The 26,374-nt window shown below is 38.8% G+C and overlaps 1 protein-coding gene across 1 annotated transcript in view; it reads left to right on the forward strand.

Moving 5' to 3' along the window:
- The window catches only part of nsrp1 (nuclear speckle splicing regulatory protein 1), a 51,541-nt gene that overhangs the window by 19,143 nt on the left and 6,024 nt on the right, over nucleotides 1-26,374 (forward strand). Inside the window, exons 2-6 of the mRNA XM_043718423.2 lie at nucleotides 363-444; nucleotides 15,961-16,017; nucleotides 18,632-18,760; nucleotides 22,555-22,762; nucleotides 24,784-24,895. Coding sequence (XP_043574358.2) covers nucleotides 363-444; nucleotides 15,961-16,017; nucleotides 18,632-18,760; nucleotides 22,555-22,762; nucleotides 24,784-24,895 — 588 coding nt within the window. The remainder of the gene's footprint in view (nucleotides 1-362; nucleotides 445-15,960; nucleotides 16,018-18,631; nucleotides 18,761-22,554; nucleotides 22,763-24,783; nucleotides 24,896-26,374) is intronic.

Consider the following 26,374-nt stretch of genomic DNA (forward strand, 5'->3'; position numbering starts at 1 on the left):
AGGAAGCACTCTGGAGCTGGGATAAGGGGAAGAAAATAAGAGAAATAGGAATTATGGGGCTCAGCAAATATCTCAAATCATGCTTCAGGATTTCCTGTAAGCAGCATAGGAAATCCATGATTTGATTTTTGAACTTTGGAGCAAATTCACGAGTAAGATGCTGCAAAATAATTGGGAGCAACAAAATCATGTCAAAAGTACTGAATTCCCTATCGAGTAGGGGAAAAATTGGCTAAATGAGATATGATGACAATTCGATCATTAGCTGATGAGCAATGCTGTCATTTTGGAGATCAATAATTTATATTACTAATGCTCGTGTATTTTAAATTCATTTACAGTATTTTTCATTCTCTTTTCAGATATGGGCTCATTCTGCCCAAGAAGACAAAGAACACTGTAGCATTGTCCAAACACTTTATTTTTGATGATTCAGATGATGAGGTAAATTTAGATCTTTTATGTAACATATAATGTATATATCCTTTTGATTTTCCATTTCTTACTGCAACATGACGGGTAAGGTAGTGATAATTCAAACAAATATTACTGTTTTTGAACTAAGGTTATGAGTTTTAATTTGCAGGTCATTTGAAAAGGTGCGAACATTTGGATGCTACAAATTTCTTTCGTAATGTTAAACTTTATACTTGGAGGAACAGCAAGCCATTGTCATCCTGTAATTAATCCTGAAAGGATTGCAAGAACTTTTCTTGTGCTATTATCATCTCTTACCAAGATGTTAACATTTACAGTAAAATATTTTAGTCTCTTCAGAGAGGTACTGTGACAGCAAAACAGACATATCTCAGCAGACATGCTCATTTTAAGTTGTAACTCAAACTTTTGAGTGTGGCGGTACAAACTGCTTAAGAAATAAAAAGGAAGTTATGGACTAAAATCTTCACTAGATCCCAGTCATACAACAATATGATTTTAAAGTTCTCACCTTATTTTTCAAATCTCTCTATGACCTTGTCTTTTGTATTTGTGTTTTCTCAAGTGACCATGATCCAGTTGTTTGATGTGTGAGGTTAGTGTGTGTTCTTGCCCTGTGGGCTTATCTCAATTTAAATAATTTTAAGTAGTAAGTTTTAGTGAATTTAAGAATAAAGATTAACCCATCAACTGTTATAAGACCAAAGTTGTTTTCCAATATGGTGGTGTGTTAGCCTGATAGACCTCCTGTATTGTGGCTTTTCACATTGAGAATTTTGAGGTAGCCGTGGTCTTTATAATTGAATAGCCCATTCAGTTTAAGGTACCCTTTTGAACATCTTTCAAGTAAATATGTTGAGTTTTGATGGCTGACAGTGAAGTGGAAAGTTAATTCAAGTGATACATGACAGTCTTACATCCTGAAAAGGACTTGTGTTGCTCACAAGTGGCTGTGATTGTCCATATTGTAAGTAGGCTTTTGCTGGAGTTTCAAACCCACCTGGACCTGGCCTCATCAAAGTCACATAATATGTGGCCAGCTATCTTAAAAACTGCTGTATCCATTTAAAACATGCACTTTTAATATTTGTAATATCTTCATGTCTGCACTCTGTAATCTCCTCCACTATATATATATCTTCAAGATATACTCACTCTGCTAATATCTGTTTTTTATCCAGTTTTCTGATTTGCTTGCTCCACCAATGTATTTGGAGAAGCCGGTGTTGGACTGGGGTGGACAGAGTTAAAAATCACAGCATCAGGTTATAGTCCAACAGGTTTATTTGTAAGCTTTTTATCTTCAGTTGCCCAGGTCCAAAGCTTTGGAATTCCCTTTATGAATCTCATTGCCGCTACCATTTTCTTCTTTATTCAGACACCTCTTAAGGCCTCAGCACATCTGGCAACATTTGTGGGGAGAACTCTACTTTCTCCCCACAAAGGCTGTCACAAAGATGCTGCCAGATCTGCTGAATTCCTGCAGCAATCTCTCTTTTTATTTCAGATTTCCAGCTCCACAGTTGTTACTTGTTAAGACTGTCCTCTTTGACCAAGCTTTTGGCTACCTGTCATAATATCTCTTTGTGAGGCTCAGTGTCTGATTTTTGCTCTTTAACCCGCCTGTGCAACACCTTAGGGCATTTTACAAAGTTAAAGGTGCCATATAAATATTAGTTCTGAAGATTTGAGATGAAAAGAAACATGTTATAGAAATTCAGCAGGTCTGCCAGTGTTTGTGGACTCAACCATGAGCTCTGTTTTCTCTTTATAGATGCTACTAGACCTGCTGTCTAAGTATTTGAAGTACTTTTTGAAAATATGTATGTAGTATATTTTTCAAGCTCCATCATAATATTTTAGTCGATTTATTTATTTATTTCATTGCACTATTTTTATATTTTGCTTCCACTTTTATCCCATTTAAAAGTTTGGTCTTGCAGAAGTATGATTTTGTAGACATATAGGTGCATGCTTTCTTTTTGTTACATTCCTGCAACTCAATTGCTGAACTCAGTGGCAGACCAAACCTAGTGAAAACAGTTTTGAGATGTTGTTCTTTTCCTGTGGCTCTTGGCCAGATCCAATTGCTTATTATATAACCTCATAGACCACTTTGACCTCCTTTCCCCACACCACCCCAAAACATTACTCCATTTTTTTAAATTTAAAAAATAACATGTCTTCATAGATTTTATAGAATCCCTATGATGTGGAGGCAGGCCATTCAGCCTATCAAGTCCACACCGACCCTCTGAATAGCATCTCACCCAGGCCCTCCCTCCAGTCCCTGTAACCCTGCATTTTCCAAGGCTAACACAACTTGCCTGCACACCCCTGGATACTATTGGTAATTTAGCATGGCCATTCCACCAAACCTGCACATCTTTGTGGGAGGAAGCTCATGCAGACACAGGGAGAATGTGCAAACTCCACATAGACAGTCATCCAAGGGTGGAAGCAAACCCAGGTCCCTGACGCTGAACCACCATGCTGCTTTGCTGTGACCAATTCTATTTTAACCTCTCAAGATTTCAGTTTGCTCACTTTAATCAGTAAGATGATTTCTGTAAAGCTACAAATTAGACAGAGTTAACAATGTAGTGATGATGTTTACACTTCCTGTTTCATAATATATCTATTCCTTTTTCTAAACTAAGAATGTAGACAATCTAGGGTTCCTGGAGCAAGAGGACAGCACTTAATACTTTATTCTTAAGCCCTTTTTCATGCTCCAAGTAGGTGCCTAGAAGCAATAATTTTAAATAAGCCAACAAAGTATTGGATATTGTTCCTTTTTTCTCATTTTAAAAAAAAAGTTTGTTTTTCAATTGAGCAGAGTTCTATTAGAAGCTTGTCTTTATTGGAAAAACATTCTTGTAGCAATTTGAACAAGCAGGTAAAATGTGTAAACACATTAAATAAAAATGAATCCTTTTTTGTTATTGCAACAATGCTTGATGTAGCTCAGAATGCCCTGAAAAAGCAATAAAACATTGTCTTTGGTTTGATTGTATCTTGAGGAGATAAGAAGTGTGTTTCTTTGACAAAAATAATTTCATTACTTTAGTAATTTGTGAATGATATAGATAAGTAAATTCATAGTAGGTAGGGAATTTCATTTCCTGTGAGGTATGAAGCTCTTGTCAGTTTTGATATTTGAACCTAGTTCTGAATGTTCTGCATAAACTTTCCCATGCGCTTGTTTATGCTCGGTGTTATGGCATTATACTTACCTGTGGTGGAAGGAAATGAAAGGAGACAAGATAAAGTAGATTTAGTTTTAAAATTTGAACACCAGATTTTAAACATTCAAGAACACAATTTGTATTGTGCCTGGGAGGCAGGAGAATACTCTGCATTGCACCGTCGACTAAAGGATTTGATTTAAATGGTTACAGTTGCAGGAATTCTTAAATTTATTATCCATTTGTAGCTTAGTAACATGAGCAGTTTGATTGTCTTGTTTAACATATGCAAACTTTCTAAATTAGTTTAAACTGTTCAAGTCCATCCCAGTAACATGTTTTCTTTGTGCACCTTTTAAGAAATGATCTCTTGTGCTATACCTCGTGCTATAATATGAAAGACACAATTGTGCACTTTTCAACAAAGGTAAACTGGTTCTGGGGTTACATTGCACTTTAACACTGTAACTAGAGTCAGATCTGAACCTGACTTATCAGCAATAAGGACATGATGCTATGAGAAACCTTCTGTTTGATTGTCTCATGTTACTTGAGTATTTGCCCAGTGTAGGCAGAGGACATGGTAACTTGGATCTTCATTCGTTCTGTTGTTGAATGTTAAAAAACCTTTAATGCTGCACCAGATCTTTCGAGTCATTCATAAATTCAGCCTTTTTTCCTAAAGGTGTCAAGAGAAGGTAATCTCTCCTGTCCCTGGTGAGGAAACATCAATGCCTGTACTCCTGTGAAGAATTCTGTCCTGACACACTAGACGAGAGTGACAACTCACAGCATACGTTGGATCTTCTCAACAATAAGGCTATGATCTGAATACTGCAAAATGGGCAGTAACCTATGCCTCCCTGAGAACAATTAAATGTGGATGTCCAAAAGTTACTGTTAGTGATTCCCAACACATTTATAGGGTGTACTTTTGAAATGCTCACTGATAACATTGAGACTTTTTTTTCAAATTGACATGGACGTTTCTACTCATTTATACTATTAATCTAACTGCAAAACCCCTTGAAAATATTATATCTTCGAGTAAGGTTTTGCTCCAAGTTCCATGGAGCCTGGTGATACCATGTCCAGATTTCTGTGTCCAGTATTTGTGTTTTTAAATGTGTTGGAAGCAGTTCAGAGAGTACAATAGATGGTAACTTGACTGAAAACGAAGATCCTGAAGTGATTGACAGAGTGGATGTGGTCAGGGTGTTTCTTCTTGTGGTGAATCTAAAATTAGGGGTCACTTTTTAAAGTCCAGTCTTCACACTAAGTGAGCCTTCCATTGTGTTATGTGACACATTCACCATGTTAATGAGATAGGCAACAGACCTTGCAATTCCAGACTGGTCATGCATGAAGCACTTTGGGGCAATCTGCAACTTAATGGCCTGCGTATTCTCCACTTTACAGAGAATCAACCCAGGTTTAGTGAGAAGTGCAGGGGAGGTGGGCATGCCAGGAACAGGACCAGGCATATCTCAAAATGAGGAGTCAACTTAGGGAAGCCACAATACCGACGTGCTTGCATGCCCAAGCAGCATAAGCAGCTAGTGATAGACAGGGCTAAGTGATCCCACAAGCCACAGATCAGGTTTAAACTCTGGAGTCCTGCTACATCTATTCATGAATGGAGATGGGCAATTAGACAATACACTAGAGGAGTAGGCTCCATATATCTTTGTAAAGATAAGGCTGAAGCATTTGCAGCAATCTTCAGCCAGAAGTTCAAGTGGATGTTTCATCTCAGTCTCCTCCAAAGCTCCCCACCATCACAGATGTCATTCTTCAGCCAATTCTGTTCACTCATGCCACACGATATTGAGAAATGGCTGAAGGCACTGGATATTAAAAAGGCTTTGGGCCCTGACAACATCTGGCAGTAATACTGAAGACTTGTGCTCCAGCAAGACTATGTTACCAGCCAAGCTATTCCAGTACAGCTACAACTGGAAAATCTAGACCATAACATGAAAAATTGCCTAGTTTTGTATGCAAAAACAGGGCAAATCCAGCCTGGCCAGTTACCACCCCATTGGTTAACTCTCAATCGTCAGTAAAGTGCTGGAAAGGGCTGCTTGGTGTTCAGTACTATTTGTGATTGCTGAGATGCTGAAGCAGTTCGTTGCCAGATACAACAAGATCTGGACAGTATCAAGACTTGGACTGACAAGTGACAAGTAATACTGTCAGTCAGTGGCCATCTCCAATGGCTAAGAGAGAATCTAACCGTTCCCCCTTGACATTCAATGGCATTGCCATCACCAAATGTCCCCCATTATTAACATCCTGGGGGTTACTATTGACCAGAAACTGATCTGAATAGCTGGACTAGCCATATAAATGCTGTGACCATAAAATCAGATCAGAGGCTTGAAATCCTGTAGCAAGTAACTCACCACCTGACTCCGCAAAATCTGTCTACCATCTACAAGGCCCAAATCAGGAATGTGATGGAACACTCCCCAATTGTCTGGGTGGATGCAGCGCCAATAACACTCTTATCCAAGGGAAAAATAGTCTACTTGATTGGCACCATATCCATAAACATTCAATTCCTCCATCACTGATTTACAATAGCAACAACAGTGTGTAATATCTACAAGATGCACTACAGAAATTCACCAAGGCTCCTTAGATGGCACCTTCCAAACCAACAGCCAACACTACAAAGAAGGACAAGGACAGCAGATGCATGGTAACACCACCACCTGCAAGTACTACTCCAATTCACTCACCATCCTGACTTGGAATTATGCTGCTGTTCCTTTAATGTTGTTTTATCAAAATCCTGGAACTCTCCCTAACAGTATTTTGGGTTTACCTACATCGGCTCAAGAAAGCAGTTTGCCACATCTCCTTGAGAGTCTGTGGGAATAGGCAATAAATGCTGGCCCAACCAGTGCGGCCCACATCCTGTGAATGAATTGAAAAAAAGGGTCACCCATTTAAGGCTGAGAGAAAGAGTTTCTTTTTTTCTCTCAAGGTTGAGAGTCTTTGCAATTCTGCATCCACTTCCTTTTGGAGGAGGATAGTCTTTGAATATTTTGACAGCAGAGGTGGATAGATTCTTGGTAGCTGTTGGGAGAGGTCATTGGACGTGGGCGGGAATCTAGAATTGGGGATATAGTCTGATCAGCCCGAATCTTATTAGGCTCAAGAGGCCAAATGGCTTACTTCACTTTTTTCTTGTATGTTAGCATCAACCATCCATTTATTACATTTGGCATGTACATGTTCTTTGAATGGCTTGTTGAAGTACCCATCCAAAGGTTGAAGTATGGATGTTAGACCTTCTGATGTAATAGGGCACTCTTGATTCCACTGTCGATTCCACACTAATGAATTGCATTCTTTACATAGGCCATCAAGATGCCTATTCCAGATATTATCGATCCATCACTTCACTCCATTCTCATCCATCCAATTGTTGTCATGGATGTGGAATCATGGAATTTTACAGTATGTCATGTTTGTACTGCCTAATGAAAATACTACCTAGATAGTCCCATTCTCCAGGCCTATCTCCATAGTCCACTAAATTAATCAATTTCAAATATATATCTAGCTCTCTTTTCAAATCTTCTATGGAATCCCCTCCACTACTCTCCCAGGCAGTGCACCTGTATTTTGCAGAATCTGAATGTTCAGCATTGTTTTACCATTGAAAATTACCATGGGCTTTCGTTTTGTTCCTTCGGCCTTGCAGATGAGTACCATCATGACTCTTGTCATGTTCTGCAATTTTCATCCATTTTGAACCTGCTTTTAAACCTTTCTGTTCCATTATTGGGCGTGTCATCCATGTGTCTGATACTTCTTAATGAATGTTTGTATTTTTGTTTGCTGTTAGATGATGAGTCACTGTCAACTGGCAATTTTGGCATTGCAATCTCTTGGTAGCCTCTGAGTAGTATTGGCCTTTTGCCTTAACATTAGACTGTTTTCTTTAATATTGTGTCTATATCAAAAAACTATTGCTCTGAAACCTCTGCTGGATTTGGAGTCTGATTTGGACTACAGTCAGCTTTTCTATAAAACGATGGTTATGTTCTTGTGCAACCCTGCGTTATAGAAAAATTGCAATTTAGAAACAGTGCTACAGCCAACACGTATTTTAAAAGTTCACACTGTAAAAACAGCATGCCCAATTTGTAAATCGCCTTACAGCAAATTTATGTTGACAAAATGTGCATTGTAACAAAATGACCTTTATTTAAGTAAAAAATCACACAAGACCAGGTTATAGTCCAACAGGTTTAATTGGAAGCACACTAGCTTTTGGAGCGACTTTCCTTCATCAGGTGATCGTGGAGGGTTCGATTGTAACTCAGAATTTATAGCAAAAATTTGCAATGTGATGTAACTGAAATTATACAGCCTTTCATCTGTTTGAATACAGTGATAGTTTCACTTCTTTCATGTGTAAATCACAAAACCTTTTTTAAAAAGTTTTTCTCATTAACCCTTGTGTCAAAGTTATCAACTCGCATACTGCATAAGTGCAGCAAACCAATTTGTTGCTGAGAACTATAGGCTGGTGAGCCTGACATCGATGGTGGGCAAGTTTCTAAGGGACAAGGTTTACGTGTATTTGAAAAGGCAAGGACTGATTAGGGATAGTCAAAATGGCTTTGTGCGTACGAAATCATGTCTCACAAAATTGATTTGAGATTTTCGAAGACCTAACAAAGAGGGTTGATAAGGTTAGAGTGGTAGATGTGATCTATATGGACTTCAGTAAGGCGTTCAACAAGGTTCTCCATGGGAGACTGGTTAGCAAGGTTAGATCTCATGGAATACTGGGAGAACTAGCCATTTGGATATAGAAATGGCTCGAAGGTAGAAGACAGAGTGTGGTGGTGGAGGGTTGCTTTTCGGACTGGAGACCTGTGACCAGTGGAGTGCCACAAGGATCGGTGCTGGGTCCACTGCTTTTTGTCATTTACATAAATGATTTGGGTGTGAACACAGGAAGTATAGTTAGTAAGTTTGCAGATGACAATAGTTAGTAAATTTGCAGATGACACCAAAATTGGAGACGTAGTGGACAGTGAAAAAGGTTACCCCAGAGTACAATGGGATCTTGATCAGATGGGCCAATGGGCTGAGGAGTGGCAGAAGGAGTTTAATTTCGACAAATATGAGGTGCTGCAATTTGGAAAAGCAAATCAGAGCAGGACTTATGCACTTAATAGTAAGGTCCAGGGGAGTGTTGCTGAACAAAGAGACCTTGGAGTGCAGGTTCACAGTTCCTTGAAAGTGGAGTCGCAGGTAGATAGGATAGTGAAGAAGGCGTTTGGTATGCTTTCCTTTATTGGTCAGAGTATTGAGTACAGGAGTTGGGAGGTCATGTTGCAGCTGTACAGGACATTGGTTAGGCCACTTTTGGAATATTGCGTGCAATTCTGGTCTCCTTCCTATCAAGCGGGATGTTGTGAAACTTGAAAGGATTCAGAAAAGATTTACAAGGATGTTGCCAGAGTTGGAGGATTTGAGCTAAAGGGAGAGGCTGAACAGGCTGGGGCTGTTTTCCCTGGAGCATTGGAAGCTGAGGGGTTACCTTGTAGAGGTTTATAAAATCATGAGGGACATAGTCAAGGTCTTTTTCCTGGGGTGGGAATTGGTTTAGGGTGAGAGGACAGATATATAAAAGAGACCTCAGGGGCAACCTTTTCACACAAAGTATGGTACATGTATGGAATTAGCTGCCAGAGAAAATTGTGGAGGCTGGTACAATCACTGCATTTAACAGGCATGGATTTATGAATAGGAAGGGTTTAGAGGGATATGGGCCAAGCACTGGCAAATGGGGCTAGATTAATTTAGGATATGTGGTCAGCATGGATGATTAGATTAGATTAGATTAGATTAGATTAGATTAGATTAGATTACAGTGTGGAAACAGGCCCTTTGGCCCAACAAGTCCACACTGACCCGCCGAAGCGAAACCCACCCATACCCCTACATTTACCCCTTACCTAACACTGAAGGGTCTATTTCCGTGCTGTAAATCTCTATGACTCTATAAATGCCAAAATATCTTTGCAAAAATAATCCTATTATGTTAAAAATCACACAACACCAGGTTATAGTCCAACAGGTTTAATTGGAAGCACACTAGCTTTCGGAGCGACGCTCCTTCATCAGGTGATTGCACAACCACCTGATGAAGGAGCGTCGCTCCGAAAGCTAGTGTGCTTCCAATTAAACCTGTTGGACTATAACCTGGTGTTGTGTGATTTTTAACTTTGTACACTCCAGTCCAACACCGGCATCTCCGAATCATTAATCCTATTATGTGAGCCTTCTTTTTCTGATTTATTGTGCTGTGAAAAATTTGTTAAATACAGATCTTTCTATTGTGCATCTTTTTTGCACTCTCTTTTTCTCCTGAACACCAGAGCATTTTAATTGAAACTTGAACCAGCAATAATTGATCGTACTTCAACATCCAATACCACAAACTACAGCTTTAAAAAGTTTTACTCTGTTTACTGCTTATGCATTAGTTATTTCCACAATGTGTATTTTAATATATTTATAATCGTATGGAACTGACTGTCATCTTCATTTAAATAGTTATCCGGCTCCATAAATATCTTTAGTCATTTGAATACTTGAAGGACTTCTTTTTTTGAAAGAGCACATTGTGTGAACCAACTTCTGGTTCTTTTGCTATCTTGTGTTCTTGTTTAAATCTCTGTAAAAATATTAATACTTTGTAAGAGGAGTGAAGTGAAATGTTGTGTATTACCATCACAATATTAAAAAGAACTAGGATTACGTATGCTTTGAAGCACTCCATTTAATAAAGGTTTGATTATATCTCTCAGGCATCTAACAAAACAGGAAATTTGTATCAGTCAATGGGCTTGGGAAATGCTTCTAGTAAACTGCTGATGTGGTTGAATTTGTAGTTTTGTTTATTTGGTTGACTCTTTTAAAAGAGCAAAGTAAATTGTTGACTTTACTCTGGGATTTAACTTTAATCACACTATTCATTAATTTCTTTGTTAATTTCTGCAGTATGTTGCTTTGTACAATTTCCATTTTTAATACAAATATTATTTTTGCTGGGGAACATTGGTGCCTACTTTTGTGGATGACTGAAATTTAATAGAATGTTAATCATTTGTTTTAAAACTGTGGGGGGGGGGAGGAGGAGCGGTGGCGCGGGGGGGGGTTTAAGATAGTTAATGAGGAATGAGTTCAGTTGATAATTTGACCCAAAAGGATTCTCCATTGCTTGTCACAGTTCCAGGGCTAGCACAGGTCCTGGTTGACCTTGAGATGTGAGTGTTCCATGACTTGTGGGCATTTCAGGACAGAGAGAAACAGTTTATCTTCTAAGACAATGCAAATGTACACTGAAAACTCATCACTGCACTTCAGTGTACTAGATTATAATTTTAGCTATGCAATCTCTTTGTCCTAAGTATTTGTAAGTTAAATTTAAACAGATGCAGAAATTTATTGAACATAATCTGTAGAATTAGAGTAGGCTTTTGGTTTTTTGACCCAGGATTGAAAACTGTAAACGCAAACTCTCCCACTAAGTCCAAACATGAAACTACCCTAGACATATAGTGTATTCAGTCTTGCATGGCTTTCAACTACATGAGTTCTCTAACTTTGTATCTCAGATGACTCTGATGACTGATGGCGTACTGCAGTATATTGATTGAACAAATGTACATTAAAAAACATATATGTCATCACTAAATGAGGTTGCCATTTGTGGCAGATGAAATGGTATTTGTCTGCATGGATACAAGACTGCAATTTGAGAGGGAGAGGGTACAGTCGGAAGTGACAGTACTTCTGTTGAATAAAGGGAACTATGGAGCTATGAGGGAGGAGCTGGCCAAAGTTCAATGGTGCAATACCTTAGCAGGGATAACCGTGGAGGAACAATGGCGGATATTTCTGTGTATAATGCAGAAGTTGCAGGATCAATTCATTCCTAAAAGGAAGAAAGATCCCAGGAGGAGGCATGGGCGGCTGTGGCTGACGAGGGAAGTTAAGAAAAATATAAAGTTAAAAGAGAAAAAGTATAACATAGCAAAGATAAGTGGGAAAACTGAGGACTGGGAAGCTTTTAGAGAGCAACAGAGGATTACCAAGAAGGAAATACGCAGAGGAAAAATGAGATACGAAGGTAAATTGGCCAATAATATAAAGGAGGATAGTAAAAGCTTTTTTAGGTATGTGCAAGGCAAAAAAATGGTTAGGACTAAAATTGGGCCCTTGAAGACAGGGGAATATATTACGGGGAACAAAGAAATGGCAGAGGAATTAAATGGATACTTCAGATCTGTGTTCACTGGGGAAGACACAAGCAATCTCCCTGAAGTAACAGTGGCTGAAGGACCTGAACTTAAGGGAATTTATATTTGCCAGGATTTGGTGTTGGAGAGACTGTTAAGTCTGAAGGTTGATAAGTCTCTGGGGCCTGATGGTCTGCATCCCAGGGTACTGAAGGAGGTGGCTCGGGAAATCGTGGATGCGTTGGTGATTATTTTCCAGAGTTCGATAGATTCGGGGTCGGTTCCTGAGGATTGGAGGGTGGCTAATGTTATACCACTTTTTAAGAAAGGTGGGAGAGAGAAAGCAGGAAATTATAGACCAGTTAGTCTGACCTCAGTGGTGGGAAAGATGCTGGAGTCTATTATAAAGGATGAAATTACGGCACATCTGGATAGTAGTAACAGGATAGGACAGAGTCAGCATGGATTTATGAAGGGGAAATCATGCTTGACTAATCTTCTTGAATTTTTTGAGGATGTAACTCTGAAGATGGATGAGGGAGATCCAGTGGATGTAGTGTACCTGGACTTTCAGAAAACTTTTGATAAAGTCCCACGCAGGAGGTTAGTGAGTAGAATTAGGGCGCATGGTATTGGGGGCAAAGTACTAGATTGGATTGAAAATTGGTTGGCAGATAGGAAACAAAGGGTAGTGATAAACTGCTCCATTTCGGAATGGCAGGCAGTGACCAGTGAGGTACCGCAGGGATCCTTGCTGGGACCGCAGCTTTTTACAATATATGTTAATGATACAGAAAATGGTATCAGCAATAACATTAACAAATTTGCTGATGATACAAAGCTGGGTGGCAGGGTGAAATGTGATGAGGATGTTAGGAGATTACAGGGTGACCTGGACAAGTTAGGTGAGTGGGCAGATGCATGGCAGGTGCAGTTTAATGTGGATAAATGTATGGTTATTCACTTTGGTGGCAAGAACAGGAAGGCAGATTACTACCTCAATGGAATCAATTTATGTAAAGGGGCAGTACAGAGAGATCTGGGTGTTCTTGTACACCAGTCAATGAAGGCAAGCATGCAGGTACAGCAGGTAGTGAAGAAGGCTAATAGCATGCTGGCCTTCATAATAAGAGGAATTGAGTATAGAAGGAAAGAGATGCTTCTGCAGCTGTACAGGGCCCTGGTGAGACCACACCTGGAGTACTGCGTGTAGTTCTGGTCTCCAAATTTGAGGAAGGACATTCTGGCTATTGAGGGAGTGCAGCGTAGGTTCACGAGGTCAATTCCTGGAATGGCGGGATTACCTTACACTGAAAGACTGAAGCAACTGGGCTTGTATACCCTTGAGTTTAGAAGACTGAGAGGGGATCTGATTGAGACGTATAAGATTATGAAAGGATTGGACACTCTGGCAGCAGGAAGCATGTTTCTGCTGATGGGTGAGTGCCGAACCAGAGGACACAGCTTAAAAATACGAGGTAGACCATTTAGGACAGAGATGAGGAGAAACTTCTTCACCCAGAGAGTGGTGGCTGTGTGGAATGCTCTGCCCCAGAGTGCAGTCTAGGCCCTGTCTCTGGATTCATTTAAGAAAGAGTTGGATAGAGCTCTCAAAGATAGTGGAATCAAGGGTTATGGAGATAAGGCAGGAACAGGGTACTGATTAGGAATGATCAGCCATGATCATGTTGAATGGCGGTACAGACTCGAAGGGCTGAATGGCCTACTCCTGCACCTATTGTCTATTGTCTATTATAAGACAATTATGTCCAATAAACGCCACCCCCCAACATTATGCTGTTGTTTAGATTGAATGGTTAGTTTCATTGATATGAATCTAAGCATTATGAATAACCTGTTAGATTGGGCCTGATCTAATATCTGTATTCTTTGGGTGTCTGCAGAAATAATTATTGGCAAACTGTTTTAATCCCATGTTATGTTGTGACTAACAAGACAGAATTCATACATAAGCCATTATTATTTATTTCATTTTTGTCACAGCTTTGGGGTGATATGGCCAGCTAATTGACACAGAATACTAGGAAAAAGAATGCAGTTAACTAACAGCTTTTATCCTTTTGGGAAACTTTTGTGACTACTTTCTTCTTTTCCTTCCTTTGCTAAACACAGTGAGGTTTCTGGGGGTGGTAAGGGGGGAAGCGGTAAAGGTCCATAGGTGACAGTTTGAGTCACCTGGTTAATCTGTTTGTTCAATTGTACACTGAATGAGAATACTCAGCCAGTGGGAAACCTATTCAGAAATGGCTTCCAAGAATGACTTAAAACTGTTGGCATCTTACCATTGTCTGGTCAATTACGATTGAAGTGTAAACATATGGTTAAGTAGCACTTTAGTTCATTGTGCTTAAAGTTAAGTTTAGTTTATAGACATCCTGTATGTGCCTCCAGCATGTGGATACTGAACTTGCCGTATGATTGAGTGCTTAGTCCCTGATACGTGTAAAACACCCCAAATTTTAGTGTGAGCCAGTGAAGGGTTTTATTAATTAATTGACTTACTTTGCTGAAATGATCATTGCAGAGTGCATGCAAGAAGCACATTGAAGTTGTGATAACTTTCCTGGTTTAGGAAAGTTATTTCATATTTTATAAAGCACTCATTGAAATTTTGCTCCGATCAATGCCAATTTTTCAGCCTACTTTAAAACTCCCTGGATTTTAAGATTTGCCCCCTCAAAAATTAGAACATTTGATTTTTCTTTTGGAAACAACTTTCTTCAAAGTAAATGAAATTTTTTTTAACCAGTTCCTCTTTTAAAAATAAGTCAATCATGTGAGATAAAGAAACGACCAGAGCTAACTATTAATCCAGCAAATCACCAAGAATTGTTTGACAGTATCTTCCAAGACCAACAGGTATATGGCAACATCACCACTTGCAAGTTCTGCTCCAAACCATAGATATCTATTCGCACTCTAATATAGAACTGTAACACTGTTGCTTGGTCAAAATTCTGGAACTTTTTTCCTTCCAGCACCTTTTGTGGGGCAATTGGGGTGGATGATAAATGCTATTCCCACCTACTTCATCCACATCCTTTGAAAAAGTTTTATTTTAAGAAGTCCAGTTAGGTAAAGTCCAAAAAATCAGAATGAGAATCAAATGTATTTGGTAAATTTATTCTCCAAACCTTTGATTACTATTTAGAATCCAAGTGGGATTTGAAACTTTTTATCAGAGGTTCAAACCTGTGATTATTCATACTGTTGGGAATTAAACTAATAGTAGGTAATTCTGTGAATTTGATATTGTTGACCTGTCCCACCCCACAGTAAAAATTCAGGGGTCAACTCAACTTCACTGAATTCTGACTTTTGGTTGCTGCATTCTGAGTAGAAATTATGCAGCAAATTGGCATTTCTTGAATGTGAGGGTGAATAACTTCAAGCTATCTTGTCTAGCTGCAGTTTAGAACTCAACAATATAGCTAAGGACTTGAAATATGTCCCTGTCTTCTGTGTGATTTGGGATAACCTCGATCCTGATGGACCATGCTTAATAAAATGGGATTTGTAATTCTGCTGATGTGTAAATTAAGTTGCTCCTTTATTATTTGCATAACTTGTTTGCCTGTTCTTTCAAATTGTGGTGTGGTGGCATGTGTCATGGAAAGGGTGCCACCTTAATGCTTGTTTTATGTTATGAAGTTTTAGCTGTATTTCTTCCTGAGAAAAAAAATCAATATTGAATCAATTTTGAGAAAGTATAGACCATGCAACTTCCTTGAAAAATATTTATTTTGTTGAAGTGTGTATTTAGATGAAGAAGTAAATCATCTTCACAATATTGACTTGATGCCATGTTTAAAATTGAGAAAGTCACATTATAGCCTAAGTAAAATGCAATTTTAGTGTAGAAATACTTAATATATTTGTGTGAAATTAATATTTTTATATCTCTCCATTGGATTAATTAATCTCCATATAAAAATTATAGTATGTGTTATTTATCTTTAAACTTAAAATAAATTATCCCATGTAGCTAAGACTACATTCAGGTGTTGTTCAGCACATTTTTCATTTTATGCTCGCAGACTTCAGTCAATGAAACCCTTCGAAAGGAGTCACTGAAGAAAACAATGATGAAGCAGGTATGTTTCTGTACAAACATTAAACTATTATTTTTAACCTATTGAAAAAAGTATTCATTTTAAATGAATCTAACTGTGACAAATACTAATGATTTTAGCAAATGCCACAGATGGTAAAGCCTCAGTGCGACTGGTGTAACATTGTGATTGACATTCAAATACTGTACAAGAAGATGAGTTTGTACATTTCATATGTAATTACAATAACTTGCATATGCCAGTTTCCTCAACCAAGGAGACATAATAGGGAAGGGAAAGGGTCTGGAATAACAAAGAAAAAAGTTCAATAATAATGAAATTATATTAAAATGTGATGTTATAGTATTAAATCTGTATATTGCAAACGTGTCGCATCTTGGTAAAATCTGAAGCTACTGTGGTCATAATAGTGGCTCATCTCAAGTGGCTATACAACATTGTTGTTAATGACCAAGATATCCACTAGATTGAGTGCATGTTAAGCTCTCTTATGACCATATGCACATCATGTTGCACTACCCTTTTTTATTAATTTGAACTGCTGTTGATGGTACTACTGATTTTCACATTTTTCACTTTCTCTCTGATATGTATGCTACTTTCAACTCGTCAGCATATCTTCTAGTTAAAAGACGCTGGTAATTCAGTACCAAACAATTTGTTTTGAATGAATAGTCTAATATTTAGATGGGAAACTTGAAATGTCTTGTTGAAATACTAAGATGAATCACAATAAGGTCTTTGGGTTCAGCTTATTTGATTAATTACATTGCACAGTTATACTCTCTAATGCCAAATGCTTTCAATTTAGACTATTTGTGGTTAAATACTGGATTTGTATTTAAGTGACCAAACATGGATTTGTGCCATTCAATTTCAATGATATTTACAAATACAATTTTGATGTGCCTTTGTCAAAAGAAGGCTAGTCATTATTATGCTCATTGAGAAAAGTTAGTTTCCTAAAGTAATTAATCCAGAGAGAACATCTAATTACAATTGAATCTGAAATCGTACAGTAATTCATCCTGTCATAGCAATTGAATGATCAGTGCATGTGTATTGTGGGCATCTGTTTTAAAAAGTATGTAGTTTTGGATGTAGGTTTGCTCACTGAGCTTGAAGGTTCATCTCCAGACGTTTCATCACCCTACTGGGAAACATCTTCAGTGGGCCTCAGGCGAAGCATTGCTGAAAAATTCTTGATTTCTATTTATATGTTTGAGATTTTTTCTATAAATAGAAAGCAGGAATTTTTCAGCAGTGCTTCAGTTGAGGCCCACTGAAGACGTTACCTAGTAGGATGACGAAACATCTAGAAATTAACCTTCAAGCTCAGCGAGCAAACCTACATCCAAAACCTCAACCTGAGTTATAAATCTTCTCAAAACTGGCTAAGTATGTAGTTTTGGTTGTGCAGTTTTGATTCGGTAAAAATAATTTCCCAGGAAACTGCATGGATAAGACAGTCCAAGTAGCCATTTCAGTGCTAAACAAGGAAGGGAATTATTTAAGTAACATAAGGCATCTCAAAATTATTTGCACCTGATTGATTGTTTTGGTGAACAGTCACTTTCAAATGTTCAACTTCTTGAAGTTGCATTTTTATAGTGTTTTTCACAGCTCCAAGTTGCCAAAACTTACTTTCTGAAATGTTGTCATTTACATGAGGCAAGTTAGTGGTGATGGTGATTAAAAGATGGAAGTTTGCTATGATTGTAAGATCATTTTTAATGTTACCAAGTGATTCTAATGAAGCCTTAGACTAGACTATCGGTTTACAATGTGATCAAGCTATACTGTATAAAAACTGCCTTTTGTTTTCATTGGCAGAAAATCACTGACTAATTTTTTAAAGGACGAAGAGAGCAAACTGTAAAGATAGCTCCTGAGGGTCATCTAACCTTTGAAATAAGTCTCCAGAAAAGGTCTTAATTAAATGGCCTAGTGGAGGTGCCCTTCCTTGAATAGCCATGTAGAGACAAAATCATCTGTGGAATTTGCACTTTTTATTTTCTGTGGATCTGCCAAAACCCAAGATCCCTGGCTTCCAGCCTCATTGTGTTTCCAAACTGAAAACTGATCAGAGAGGTATGGTGAAACCAGTTCATCTTGAGTAGGTTTGAATAACCCCGTTGAGTAATAATGACTCTGAACTCTAAATCATACAGGTGGACAGTGGAAGTATTGATCAGCTGATCATATGACCAAAACTGACTAGATTTTTAAAAGTCCTTTCTTCAAAAAAGAAAGAAGAAACAAGCCAGGTTGGAAAGAGCAGCACACCTCTGTTGGGGAAGTGGGTCTTTCTCCATCTACTCTTACAGTACCATACTGGCTGTTTTTGACTAGCTATGTGGCATTGGCAAAGACATTTTTAAAGTGCTCAACCCAGCAATTATTGCTTCCAGAAGAACTGATAAATAAAGATATGCATCAGCAGAATAGACTTCACATTCTAGAAATGATATGCCTAAACCTTTTTGCCTATCCACCTCCCTCTTCTTTTTGAACATATTAGTATTTCTTTGAATTATGTCTGTGTATAGCACTGGTATAGTTTTAATGTTTCCTGTTTTATGAAGAAAGTCTTTTTCAATGATTAGCTACCAAACATAGACCTTTTTTTCAACAGACTAAGTTAGAAATACAGAAGGCACTGGAGGAAGATTCCACAGTCTATGAATATGACAGTATTTATGATGACCTTCAACAGAAGAAGTTGGAAAGCAGCACAAAGTTGTTGTCTGGTACCAATAAAAAGGTAGATTTTGATGTATGAAATTAACTTTTTTTTTATACAGCTGAGCTTCCCTGTTCTTAAAACAAAATTCCAACACACTTTCAATGCCCCAATCTTCTTCCTTAAACTTTCCATACCAAGGGTGTAAGAGAGCTGTTAGCGAAGCACGTCATTAGTCGTCTGACATACTGCTGTGAACAACCCATTAGGTGGTACATTAAACTAGAATGCAGTTTTATCCAGTGTTGTTTTGTCTTTATGATCTTATAAATGTTGAATTGAATTGAATTTATTGTCACGTGTACTGAGGTGCAGTGAAAACTTTGTCTTGTGAGCAGTACAGGCAGATCACAGAGTTAAGTAGCATAGATAGTAAATAATAGGTAAACAGCGGCAAAAACAAAAACACAGGTACAGGCGAAAGTTAAGAGTTTGAGAGTCCATTCAGTATTCTAACAACATAGGGTAGAAACTGTTACGAAACTGGCTGGTGCGTGTGTTCAGGCTTCTGTACCTTCTCCCCGATGGTAAAGGTTGTAGAAAAACATTCTTAAAGATCCCTCCCAGGGTGGGATGGATCTTTAAGAATACTGACAGCCCTTCCTTGACAGCGGGCTTGGCAGATAGTTTCTGTAGATGGGAGGTTGGTCTTTGTGATTGTCTGTGTCGAGTTCACCACTCTCTGTAACCGTCTCTGATCTTGAATGGTACAGTTGCCATACCAGGTAGTGATACATCCAGACAGAATGCTCTTAATGGCGCACCTATAAAAATTAGCAAGAGTATTCACTGTCATGCCAAATTTCCTCAGCTGCCTGAGGAAGAAGGGACGTTGTTGGGTCATTATAACTAGTTTGTCCACATGAAAAATCCAAGAAAGCTTGTTGTGGATGATCACTCCCAGGAGATTGAAACTCTCCACTCATTCCACCTCTGTGCTGTTAATGTGTAGGGGGGCATGAGTAACATCCCACTGAAAATCAATAAGGAGTTCCTTGGTATATAAATGAGTGGACACCTGAAAACCTTAAGTTAAATCAAAACATATTCGGACGTAGCAAATTTAATGTGCAAAATATTTTGTTTCACGCAGTCTGGAGTGTCCTGACTGGAATCCTTTTCTTTAACTTTGTTCATGAGATGTGTCTGTTTCCATGCTGTACATCTCTATGACTCTATAACCACATTGCAATGGATCTGAAATCGCATGTAGGCTAGACTAGGTCAGAACATTGGTGAACCAGGTGGAGGCTTACAACAATTAGCAGTGGTTGTGTAGTTACCATTGGCTAGCTTTTTATTCCAGATTGTTATTAAATGCAAATTTCACAATCTGTCATGGTGGGATTCGAACCCATTCAAACCCATGTCTCCTGAACATTAGCCTGGTGTTCTTGATCACTAGTCCAGTGATGTTGCTGTTACACCATAGGTTCCTATTGAGACAGGTTCTGTTTAGATGTCCATGAGGGCATTGAATTCAAGTAATGTGCAAAAAAGGGGAAAATGCACAATGTTTAGATGCAAAATATTTGTAGGAAAGAAGTGCAGACACAACTGTCCAAATGGCACTTCCTGTGCCATAACCATTCTGAGATATGCAGGAGATTAGACAAGACTTGTGGAAAGGGAAACAGGTTTAATGTTCAGAATTCTCTCAGGTTGACATGGCTGTCGTCTATTGGTCAGGTACCTGATTGGGAAGGCTTAACAGAATTGCGTGACTTTCCTAGCCATATATGGTCTTTTGCATGATTGAGGTCCATGACGTTGGAGGTCTTGTCATGGAGAGTTGCCAGTCGTTCAGAGACCAGTAATTCCTCATGCTAATTCCAGCAGTGGCAGCCAACAACATTGCACCTGCCAGTGACCCAGGATCATCATGCGATTTTAAGTTAAAGATATCTGAGGCTGGATGGGATTACATGAGGGGAAGGAACAGAGTTGAGGGGGCAGCACAGTTATCAACACCCAGGTCAAACTTGGGCCCGTCAATCAAGCCAGATTGCCTAATAATCCTGTTCCCCATCCCCAGAAGCCACTGGCAATCAGTAGGGCTTGCTGAATGGTTTTCCAAGGGTTCAGGAATCTATGAATCAGGACTCACTGAACTGCATGCGCTCAGGGTCAATTGACTTATTAATGAGCCTAATATTTCGGCAGTAGTAGCCAGGAATCTCACATCAGCTGTTGTCATGCTCCCACCAAATCAGTTATGTTTCACTGCCACTATAAGTGCATTGGGGCCCCTCTGGTTATTAAGTGCACTCAGCAGCCATGTTTCTCACTATGGGGCTACATTATATCCAGTAATCAGCCTGAAACATGAAGTCTGGTTCTCTCTTCACAAGTATTGTCTGACATGCTGAGTACTTCCACTGTTTTCTGTTATTTAATATTTGATCCTTGGCAGAGGAAGCTTGATATATATTAAACATATGTGTGAAAAATCCCATAACCTGCTGTGCAATTATAAGCATTATGCTGCCAGGGAGATGACTCTTTTTTTAAAATAAGATGAAGTAATCCATCTGTTAATGAAGTTAACCGACTCATTTTGCTAATGTCTTTAATTGGTGAAAAATAGACTGAAAGGCCATTTAAACTTTGGTTATTGAGGTGCTTTAAGCATGAAATATATTAGGAAGAATTGATAAATAGTAATAAAATGCTCTGTGAAATTACTATTGCTCAATAATTATTTTGTTTTGGATATTCGTATATAGTTAGAAATTTCTCAGAGAAAGTGATTGTGCGTGTAATTTGCTTGAGGTACAAAGTTTTACTGCTATTTATAATTTTATTTTTTTCCTAACTTTTGTTTCTGAGCATTGATGCAAGGCTGGGACATTCTCCATGGTAATAGTACCTCTACAAATCAGAATCCACTTGCCGGCCATCCACATTCTCCTCCTGTACAATATAAATGTTATTTAATAGCAAACCTTGGGAATTTTTGTGAATTGTCCTGATGCGTTCAAGACAGTTGTCTTTCAGCAATATTCAAGTTCTGTGTAGCTAAACGATTATTTAGTTTTCTTTCAAAAAAAACACTTGAAATTTGTTTTTAAATTGAAACTTATTTATAGATAGTTTAACTACTTTCCTTTTTGTCTAGATTACTTCGCGAAAATAAATGTTTATTTTTGCACAATTGACCATTTAAGCTAAACTTAAAGCATTTGACCCAGATTTTAATGTAGTAATATCAATGCTGGTTCATTTCAAAACTATTAGTTATACTCTAGTATTCTGAAGTGAGAAAATGGGCAAGCATCTGGGTAATATGTCTGAGCATTTCTGCAATGCTGCCTTTCTTTGAATAATATTCAGGAAATTATTATCTATTTTGTCCCCGAGACCAAACTGCAAACCATTACTGACGTTTATATAAACAGTATAATTGGGAGGCTAAAGCAAATTTGAAAAATAATAGCTCATATGTCACAAAACTATGCCTTCAATACCATCCTTTCGTTAAGAATGTCCGTTATGGAATGCAGATAATACTTTTATGTCCTGTTTTTCAATTGACCATCTTTTCACTTCAGGATGGGATTTTGGTCTCCTCCTTTGCAGCAATCTCTACCTGTAATATAACATTTTCATTGTAGTATCAGTTAATAACAAAGACACTAAGTATTCTGGGAATAGTTCATGCGTAATATGTGGCAGTTAGAAATAGACTTCAGACTAATAATTTAAGTTTTATCAATTTCTGTTCTTGGTGGTCTGTGTTCATATTTGTAAAATTTAAAACCCGATTTTAGTTCAAGACTAAGTTACAATTTCTATCCCCCACATTATCTTTAAAGCCCAAGTACATTGATAACTTACTAAAAGCTGTAGGAGAGCGCAAAAAAGAACAAGACAGAAGGATGGAACGAAAAATCCAAAAGGAAAGAGAGGCTGAAGGAGAGAAGTATATGGACAAAGATGCATTTGTCACTTCTGCATACAAAAAGAAACTCCAGGAGCAAGCAGAGGAGAAGGAACAAGAACGCAGAGAGGCAGAAAGAGAGGGTGAGCTATAATATCTGTACACAAAGAGTGCTCAGAAACACTGTTCCCAGCTTTTATAATCCAGGTATTTCAAACAGCGGGATATAACCAGTATTCAAAGTATGCTCAAGATTGCATTTGTTTTGAAAAGGGATAATCATCTTAAAATATTCTTTTCAGATAGTAGGTTCTGACTTAACGTTTTATGCTCCAGAAGAGTTACAACTTTGAGTGTATGTAATAGAGGACTAAACAGGAGTTTATTTGCCTAAAAATAACTTTCTGGTGATCTCTGCAAATGATTTGCGTGACCCCAGATCAGCAAGGTGCACCTAAAGAGGTAATACTGACCTTGGACCTTTTTGAGGGATGCATTGAATGTGCACCATATAACCTTGCAGGTGAGCTGTAACTCCTAAACAAAAACTCCACACAAAAACTAAAAAGGCCTCCTAAGAAGCAATCTATTTGGGCCTCCAAATGCAATCTTATAGCATTCCTTTCATTATTTATTGCATGTTATAGAGGTGTGCTAAGATTTCATTAAAACTAATGAGTTTATAGTTTTTAGCACAAGGATTTGCTTTACTTCGCTAACACAGAAGAAGCACTGATTGCAATTATAAGTAGCTACGTTAAATATCATCATAGCTATAAATACAATTAGGAATTTTCATTTGTTGTTTTTCTTTACATTGAAGGCTAGTACCAAGGCAACAAGTGGTGTGGCACAACAGAATAGGAAGAAAATGTCTGAAAAGTAAAACAACAGTTATAACAAGGCAATGCTAACAAGCAGAGGGCAGTGTAACTACACATATGTGCACAAAAACTGCAATGCCTGAGGAAAAGTACAGATAGAGAAAAATTGTGCAATGCTAAGGAAGTAGTGTATGCAATTTCTATACCTTTTACCACTGTAAAGCTACCCAGGCACGCCACCTAATTCAGACTTAAAGCTGATTTAGACAACGGAAGAATATGTTTGCTAAGTTTTGAAGTAAGACATGAGAAAAATATGCAATATGTTATGCAAATGCGATATCATTTTGGATTGTTTTTAACAACGTCATTAATGTAACACAGTGTTCTATGAATTGCAAACTTGTAGATAATTTCTGTGCTGAGAATGCAGGGCCAAGTGATTGGAGTCCTCTTAATTTTGTAATGTAAAGTTATATATTTATTTGAGAGATTTTTTTTCCCAAAAGGCTGTTTTGGCTGCCAAGAATATAGGAAGTCAGTAATACCTTGCCTGATTGTCATTGTGTATATACTTAGTTATAAATCAAATAAATCAAAAATTTTCAAGGATTTAATACCAATCATTCTTTCATTAAATTAGAAGGTATTGAAGCTGCTTGACACAATATATTTTAGTGGTTCTGTGCAAGTAGAAATGTTTGCTATTACAAACTGATCCACTATTTGAACTTTCGAATGTAAAAAGCAGCGAAGCAAATTGTTTTCAGATCTTAAAATTTTGTTGGCTGTATTCTAAATGCTGCATTTTAAGGAAATGTTAACACAGAAGATTATGTTTGAATATTTGCTAAAAATGTTCAAAAAAAGTGCAGAATTTGTTTGGTCCCATTATTTCACTTTTGAAAGAAATATATGGAATTCGTTATTTTTCTTATCTATCTTTTTTCTAAGAAAAGTCAGTTTCCAATCATAACTGTTTGGCTACTTTATTGTAGTTTGAGCTTGAAGCCTAGAAATACACAACATTCTTGCCTTAAAATTAACTGTGAGACTGCAATTGACCTGGCATATTATTTGAGAGAAGTTAAGAATATGTGGCCTTTAGAGTAATCAAATTTAGTAACAGAATATTACTTGTGTGACACAATACAACCATACTAATTATAAAATCATGGCTTCCCATGAGTGGTATCACTGGAAATTTCCTGGTTTATTATTAAATTAGAAAGTATTGAAGCTGCTTTACGTGATATATTTTAGTGATTCTGTGCAAGTAGAAATGGCTATTACATACTGATGCATTATTTGTCTCTAATATTTTATTTTATTCTTATTAGCTTCTTTGGATGTAACAAAACAGAAAGACCTCAGTGGTTTCTATCGGCACTTCTTGAATCAGAAAGTGGGTGAAGAGTCAATTCCAGAATGCAGCATTCGTGGAACCAAAGGGTAAGTTGTACAGTTTTACTGCAGTATTAGAGGAGAAAGTGAGGTCTGCAGATGCTGGAGATCAAAGTTGAAACTTTATTGCTGGAACAGCACAGCAGGTCAGGCAGCATCCAGGGAACAGGAGATTCGACGTTTCGGGCACAGGCCCTTCTTCAGGAATGAGCAGAGAGTGTTCAGCAGGAGAAGATAAAAGGTAGGGAGGAGGGACTTGGAGGAGGGGCGTTGGAAATGTGATAGGTGGAAAGAGGTCAAGGTGAGGGTGATATGTCGGAGTAGGATGGAGGCGGAGAGGTCAAGAAGAAGACTGCAGGTCAGGAAGGCGGTGCCGGGCTGGAGGGATCCGGCTGAGACAAGGTGGGGGGAGGGGGGATGAAGAAACTGGTGAAGTCCAAGTTCATCCCCTGCGGTTGGAGGGTTCCCAGTCGGAAGATAAGACGCTCCTCCTCCGACCGTCGCGTTGTTGTGGTTTGGCGGTGGATGAGTCCAATGACCTGCATATCCTCGGTGGAGTGGGAGGGGGAGTTGAAATGCTGTGCTACAGGTTGGTTGGGTTGGTTCGTCCGGGTGGCCCAGAGGTGCTCTCTGAATCGCTCCGCAAGTAGGCGGCCTGTCTCCCCAATATAGAGGAGGCCACACCGGCTGCAGCGGATGCAGTAGATGATGTGGGTGGAGGTGCAGGTGAATCTGTGGCGGATATGGAAGTTTCCTTTGGGGCCTTGGAGAGAAGTGAGGGGGGAGGTGTGGGCGCAAGTGTTGCACCTCCTGCGGTTGCAAGGGAAGGTGCCGGGAGTGGAGGTTGGGTCGGTGGGGGGTGTGGATCTGACAAGGGAGTCGCGGAGGGAGTGGTCTCTACGGAAAGCTGATAGGGGAAGGGAGGGAAATATATCCTTGGTGCTGGGGTCTGTTTGGAGGTGGCGGAAGTGACGGCGGATGATGCGCTGTACATGGAGATTGGTGGGGTGGTAGGTGAGGACCAGTGGGGTTCTGTCCTGGTGGCGGTTGGAGGGGCGGGGCTCAAGGGCGGAGGAGCGGGAAGTGGAGGAGATGCGGTGGAGGGCACCGTCGACCACGTCGGGGGGGAAATTGCGGTCCTTGAAGAAGGAGGCCATCTGTGTTGTACGTATTTTGAACTGGTCCTCCTGGGAGCAGATGCGGCGGAGACGAAGGAATTGGGAGAATGGGATGGCGTTTTTACAGGGGGCAGGATGGGAGGAGGTGTAGTCCAGGTAGCTGTGGGAGTCGGTTGGTTTGTAGTAGTTTGTAGTTTGTAGTAGTTTGTACTAATACTGCAGTATTAGTCCATTCCTGAAGAAGGGCTTATGCCCAAAATGTCGATTCTCCTGCTCCTTTGATGCTGCCTGATCTGCTGTGCTTTTCCAGCAGCACATTTTTAAACTCTGATCTCCAGCATCTGCAGTCCTCACTCTCTCCCTGCAGTTTTAGTCCATCCAAGCAAGTCTCCCAGAATTTATATGCTGA

Source organism: Chiloscyllium plagiosum, unplaced genomic scaffold, assembly GCF_037043375.1.
Source record: "Chiloscyllium plagiosum isolate Xiang-an unplaced genomic scaffold, Cpla_swu_hap1 HiC_scaffold_31, whole genome shotgun sequence".
Classification (NCBI taxonomy): domain Eukaryota; kingdom Metazoa; phylum Chordata; class Chondrichthyes; order Orectolobiformes; family Hemiscylliidae; genus Chiloscyllium; species Chiloscyllium plagiosum.